General features: G+C 34.3%; 1 protein-coding gene across 2 annotated transcripts in view; it reads right to left on the reverse strand.

Annotated features, from left to right (window-relative positions):
- The window catches only part of Hnf4g (hepatocyte nuclear factor 4 gamma), a 131,447-nt gene that overhangs the window by 3,443 nt on the left and 120,727 nt on the right, over positions 1–7,277 (reverse strand). For both annotated transcript variants that reach the window (XM_010611261.3, XM_010611262.3), the window contains 4 exons: positions 4,969–5,056; positions 2,335–2,487; positions 1,971–2,207; positions 905–1,027 (listed from right to left, as the gene is read on the reverse strand). In XM_010611261.3, coding sequence (XP_010609563.1) covers positions 905–1,027; positions 1,971–2,207; positions 2,335–2,487; positions 4,969–5,056 — 601 coding nt within the window. The remainder of the gene's footprint in view (positions 1–904; positions 1,028–1,970; positions 2,208–2,334; positions 2,488–4,968; positions 5,057–7,277) is intronic.

A 7,277-nucleotide genomic window follows, 5' to 3' on the forward strand; every position in this document is an offset into this window, starting at 1 on the left:
AAAAAAAAAAAAAAAAAAAAAAAAAAAACCTCACTGGTAGATCCCTTGCCTAGCATAGGCAAAGCCCTGGAATCAATCCCCAGGATAGATAAATGATAGATAGATAGATAGATAGATAGATAGATAGATAGATAGATAGATAGATATAGATAGATAGATAGACAGATAGAGCGGGCAAAAAGTTGTCCACATAAATGAAGAATCTGAATGGGATGAAATGAACGAAGATACTCTGGAGAAAATAAAATCAATACACTCTTCACACAAAACAAATCCTCAGAGATAGTCCAGGACACTGAACACACAAACAATAAAATATTGGAAGCTGATCCAAACCTCTAAATGAGTAAAAGGCACAGAAAGGATGCTCATTTCCTATTAAAAGTTATGAAAGAAAGTGCGACACTGTTCAAACTACTCCATAACATTTCTACAAAATATTCAAAAATTGTTTTTAATGTTTTAAATTGTAGTATATTAGTCAGTATTCTTTAAATTTCTCTATACATTTATACTCTGTAATGAAAATCAGACTTCTTTTTTTGACACTGTTAATGATCATAAGCAATCATAACTTTTCTATTGATTTTTAGGATTCCTGTACATGGTTTTAGCTCAGGTAATCATTTTTATTGTTGAACACTACCAGATAAAGCCAGGAGTACCTGTATGATCTTTTGTGCTCCCAAAGCCTATGAAAAAGACTTAAGTTCAGTGTGGGTGGCAAATTCATACCCAGTGAATATAAGCAGCTAAGTGATTACTACAATCTCCCAAAATAAAGTTTTGCAAAGGAAATCCTACCCAGTTTTTGCAATTTCTGGGTAGTAATAGGTTATTCTCCCAAATTCCACTTCTCAAATAGATAAGTAATGTCATATAGAAAAGCAGCCCAGATACTTACAGATCTGGTCTGTATGAACCAGTGTTGACATGGGACCCAAAAGTATAGTTTGTCCAGTAAGTGGATCTTGAGACAGATGTGGGTGCATTGGATGGTGGAGGTGACTTCCATCATTAGAGGCACCTGCAGAAAATAAAATGATGATTGCATTAGCGATGTTGATAAGCAACAGTAAGTTTTACCTTGGCATGGATATTTTAACTGACAGCTTGAATATTGCAATATTTGCAAAGTGCATTTTTGAGAATTTAAAAATGAATTGATAGAAGTACTGCCATATTAAAACAATGTCAGCTTTCACTATACACCAGATAGATTAATCCTGCATCATAGTGTTGTATATTAATAACAGACCTTGTGTGCCATTTCCTGGAATCATTAGGTTTCCTGACTGTTGCTAAGACAATTCCAAGAATTGCTTACATCAAGTTTATAATATTTGGCATCATCTTAATAGCATAAGCAACCTTTATTTCAGAAAGATGTCTTTAAGACCATATTAAGCATCAGAGTACTAAAAATGATAGTGATTTTTACAAAGAGTTTAATCTATATCAGACATAAAATAAATGATTCTCTAACTTCTTCCTGACATACATTACTTCATCGAAATCTCATTTTCCTATTCTACTATTCTGTGTCAATTAAATATTTGGCTATGTTGCAATTTCTGTAATCTTAAAGTTTTAAAGGAATTGGGCAAATAAGAAACCATATATTTCAAGGGGCCGTAAAAGTGGGAAATACATTTCTGTTTTTTGGGCTTGGAAGGCTCTGAAAAGCGAAGTAAAGGCACTGTAGAAAGAAAAGACAGTGATGGCTGACAAAGAATGAGGATTTGATTTGTTCAGATATTTTTTCCCTCTCTTCATTGGGTTTTGCAGATTTTCTAAATGTAATAAAATGAATTTATTATGTCAGGGAAGAGGACAGTGGAAAGCAGGGACATTCGACAACTCCAAAACACTAAATAAGTGTGGACAAAAGTAAAAGAATGGGGCAAACTTGTTTTAACGGATCTACAGTCATGCTAATCATTGACATGGAAGTCCTGCCATGCGCTCACCACCAAGTAACATTTCCTGAAGGAGGTTGTCAATTTTGACCATGCCGAAAAGTTTGACAAACTGTATCTGCTCGATCATTTGCCAGGTGATGCTCTGCAGTGTGGGCAGCAGCAGAAGCAGCTCCCCGAACCGCCCCCGCGAGTCGTACTGCCGGTCATTGATGTAGTCCTCCAGACTAATCTGCACTTGGAATCGCATGTTCTTAATTTTCACTGGGTCACTTAGCCCTTTTGCATCTAATAAGGATAAGAAAGGTCAACGTGAAGATTTAATCTGACTACAGGATGAGAGAAAATATTCTAATACAGAAAGCCTGTTCATCTTTCCTCGTAGTAAGTTATTAATGAGATTTTGAAAACAAACCTGGATCAAAAAATACAATTGCCTTCAAACAAGCGTACTCATTGTCATCAATCTGGATTTCTTGGAATGGTCTGACTAGCTCATCAAGAACCCTATTGGCCACTCGGTTGATTTCAACTTCACAGCTGTTACGGTGAATGACATAGTTGTTTCCTAAAAGAAAAAAAAAAAATCATCCATTTCCTCTGCCAAACTGTAGAACATTGTATAAATTTTACATATCAGTATTCAAAAGGGGCTGCTCTTGAAGGAATAATGCTAGAAAATAACCTCTCAGGAGTGTTAGGTCAGTAATGAGAAAAAACTCAATACTGAAAGGACCAATAATGATGATAATGTGACTGCATGCATTTTAACAGCCTCAATCACTAGTGATGACACAAAAAAAAGTGCAGACTAATCAAGGGAGAGTCAAAATATACTGGTTAGCTTTCCTATTTGTCCATCATTTATTAGTTTCTTAGTGAGCACAATATAAATTCTAACATAACTTCCTTGCTAATAGAGGACTAAAACAACTCTTCTTTGGTGCCTTAGAACTATAAAGGAGTAAGAACTGTTGACACCCAGGATTAACAAGCCTAAGTAGATGATTTTTAAAAATTAATGCATATGTTCTATTGAGTTGTCACATTAGATTGTTTATTCTCTATGCTTCTTCCTGGGTTTCCTTAGCTAGAGTTGGGATATTCATTGTGCTGAATCTAAGGATGCTCAGAAATTGACTAGAAAGCTGGACTATGCAATTCCTCAAGATTTCTATAACTTAAAATTGTCATGTAAACATACAAGAACAAATGATAAATGTAACTGTACTATATACTTAAAAAGTACCATTAACTCAATGAGAAAAAATTTGTCTATTATATGATAAGTAATTTGATAACCTATAAAATATAACTAAGCTACTATTTTAAAACATAGAATTTCTGTTCTTTCACTGCACAAAAAGACATTTTTTTTAGTTCAGGTCTTAAATCCCCAAAGTCAGTATGTCAAAATTTTGGTCTCAGACCATACCATTATTAGAAATTATGGAAGGGCTTCATAGAAAGAAGTAGCTATTAGGATGGACCATGGTGTCTCTCTCTCTCTCTCTCTCTCTCTCTCTCTCTGTCTCTCTCTGTCTCTCTCTGTCTCCACCTTATTACCATGGGGTGAATAAGCCTCTGCCATACATTCATGTGCCATGGTGTACTGTACCACTGCACTCTAAAGCAACAGGGCCAGGCTCTCTGAAACCATAAACCAAAATAAACCTTTCCTTCCTTTAAATTAACATCCCAAATATTTTTGTCATAGTCATGAAAAGTTTATTTATAAGAATCTTCAGGGCAACAACACATCTAAATGTGTTCATATAATTTAACCTTACTCTTTTTGTCCCCAGATTTATTAAAGGATTTTGGACAAAAATATTGTATCTAATGAAAGCACAAAGCATGTTTGCATATACACATAAGTTGGGAAATGATCAACACAGTTAAGCTAATCAACATATGGATCACTTCACATTTGACTTTATTTTGGGCCTAATTCTATCTTAGGAAAAGTTAGTTCACCTAATTATTCAAGGTAAAATAATTTTGAACAATACAGCAGACACTTAATTTTCCAGGATATGCTGTATTCAGATCCATAGTGAAATCAAACAGCATTTGAGATATTTAGTAGAAATGCAAAAGAAGTATTTAATAGAATTTGAAGGCATAGTCTCTGAAGTCACATTATGTGATTTAGAATCCAGGCTCTCTCCTTTCCCAGCTTTTCACCATAGGTAAACTTGTCTACTTCCATTTATTCATCTAAAAATGGGCTACACAGAACAATTCTTAGTTTAGTGATTAACTGAGAGTGTGTGTCTTTACATGTAAAGCACTTAGAGTAGAACATATATGTCAAAAGTCCTTCATAAGTATCAGCTACCATTATATTGTTTTGCATTCATTCATATTTGGAACCAAAATATTTATCACACAAAAATACAAAGTCATTTTGCACAAGCCAGAGAAAGGTAAAACTCATAACATTAGAAGAATCTCAACTCTCAAACCCTAATTTTATGAGTTAAGTAAGGTGGGGGTTGGAATAATTATTTAGTGAATAGCAAAGCTTTCCCTTTGTGTCTTCTTCTCTAGGTACTATTCTTTTTTTTTTTCTTTCTTCTAACACTTGTGTCTAACAGAATTCTTTAAACATTGTCACCAACTCATTTTAAATGATTTTTATGGAATATTAAGGACAATGATATTATAGAGAATAAACACATTACTTAAAAGTGTAAAATAATTATTCTGGAGAGACTAATGGAGTGTAGAAACATATTTGAACTGCAGAGGTGGACATTTAGATCACTAATTTCTCTTCTCATAAGATTTAAGCATACCTCAGTATGTTTATTGAATAACATCTGCTTTCATTTTTAAAACTTGGTGCACTCCAATCATCTCCTGCACTGTGAACTTAATGCAATCAAGATAAGGAAAATTAGGGCTGAGGGAGGACAGAATCAATTAAATCAGATCTGTGAAGCAATAACACTGTAAATGCTTGGTACATACAGAATATAGAGTTTATATTTTATTTTAAGGATAAAATATGCATAATTTTTCATTAAATTAGAAGAAACCTTACCCAAAAGCAAAATATCTTTATACATCATGGATCTCTTTGTAGCTCCAAGCAATAAGTGTTCCCCTGCATGTGCTCTTAACAGGGCCACCTTAACAAAAAGTTCCAAGTTTAACAATTAATTTAAAAATGTAATGATTAAAAAACAGCATGATATGAATCAGATTAATTTGCAGTGTACTTTTAAGCCTGGGACATTTTTGTTACTGTTTTGTTTTAACAAACTAATATTCATAGATACTTGACATCATAAGCCTTCTTCTAGCTTTTTATTTTAGTTTGACATAATTTACTTATCAAAATTTCTAAATGTATCTAGCAAGTCAGGAGAATGGCAGGAGAAAAAAAAAGTTGAACAGGAAAACAACATTCAGCAGACTAAACTTCAAATTCCAAGCTGGCTACTTACTACTTATCTAACCTTGGTTAAACTGATCATGTGTTTGGGACTCATGTGTTTTCATTTGTAAAATGGAGGTATTGATTAAAATAATCTTAAATTATACTCATTTGAACTAAATAAAATATACATAATAAGCTGAATTATACAAAAGAAAAGCAAGTGTTTGTAGTGAAAAAAAAGGATAGAGGTCTGGGTCCTCCCATTTTCCAGACTGAGCCTTTGACTGCATTGAACTCTTTCAGTGATTTTCACTTATAGTCTCAGCTACATTCTAAGCATCACCACTGGGAAGCAGAGGAAGTATTTCAAATCCACATCACACCAAAATAATGCTTCTCTGCAGTCTTCATCACCTTGGAATATAGGACCAACATACAAAGCGCTTATTTAAAATCAAACAGGAATCTATTTTGACTCGGTATTTTGCAAATCCCTGTGCTGCTTTTCAAAAAATAAGCTAAATGGACCTACTACTATTCATCTCCTATTTGTTCTGCCTACTGGCTCCAGTCCAAGCTTTTGTCAACTTTCAGCTGGGTCACCCCAATACTTTCAAATACATATCCCTGCTTCCTGAGTGCTCCACTCTAAATCGTTCTTGTCAGAGCTTCAAAGGTGATATTTGCAAAATAGTAATCATTTAATATCATCCCTCTGCTGCAAACTCATCAGTGGCTTCTGATTGTCCTTAGAATAAAACTCAAACTCCAGGGTCTCAGCCTCACAGGTGATAGAGTGGGGTGGTGTAACGCTTTGTCTCCTCACCCCACCCGCATGCCTCTGGCTCTATCTAGCAACACTCCTAGTTCACATGGCTCCCGCCTGACTCAGAACCTTGAACATGTTGTTCCTGTACCCAGAATGCCTTCTCTTCTGTTCTTGGGGTGTTGGCCCCTTGCCATTTAGGTCTCAGCAAGTAACTTCTGATTCCCATGTTAATTCCCATGTTAAAGCATCTCTTCCCATGGCTCCCCCATTCATTCTACAACTCATCCTGTTCCATATCATAGCATTTTATACAACTTATCCCCACCTAGTTTAACTTACTCATAATTTACATATTTTTTATTGTCTGTCTCTCCCACCTAGGACACCAACTTTATGAGATACTGTATTTATGAGAATCTGTATTTTTGCTGCAGAATATCCAGTTCCTAAAATTGAACAGTAGTCTCCCTAATATATGCTCATACTATGAATTTAACTTTATAGAGGTCAGCTCTAGGTACTGTAAAATAGAAATAACACCTATACCAAAGAGCTCCTGAGAGATTAAATAAAACAATGCAATTGACAATGCATTTGAAATTTGATTCCTAGGTGCCTTACCCGTAGGAAATGTGCACTATTTCATGGCTATTAATATTATACTTTTAATATTGAGTATCAGTTAGCAAATGAAAACTTCTTTCACTAGTTATTGGATTTCGGTTTCTCAATATTTAGAATGTCTTGACACATAAGTCAGCAAGTTTTAAGGAAGAATGATAATAAAAATATAAAACTGATAAATAATACAACCATACTTATATTGCTTGGGTTGAGACTGGTAGGTTTTAGCAATTTAGCATTATTCACTCTGGCATAACCTTCTGGGCCAAGCTATCTTTATGACATGTCAATAACCGTGACTCATTCCAGGAAGGCAGTTACAGAACTTTTTAAAAATGATTTCAGATTTGCAGATTTTTCCCCCATCACCAGGTGAAATGTTTTCTTAGAAATATAACTGCTAACGATGTATGATAATTTTTGGTTGTGTAAATATTTTTCCATTCTTTGATTTTTACACACTTTTGCCCTTTCCTATCCTCTTTGATTGTTTCTTTGATTTTGTGTATCACCAATGAAGAGCACTAATCTGAGAGTATATATATATATATATATATATATATATATATATACACTA

The sequence above is a fragment of the Fukomys damarensis genome, unplaced genomic scaffold, assembly GCF_012274545.1.
Source record: "Fukomys damarensis isolate Sample0158 unplaced genomic scaffold, DMR_v1.0_HiC HiC_scaffold_5, whole genome shotgun sequence".
NCBI classification, from domain to species: domain Eukaryota; kingdom Metazoa; phylum Chordata; class Mammalia; order Rodentia; family Bathyergidae; genus Fukomys; species Fukomys damarensis.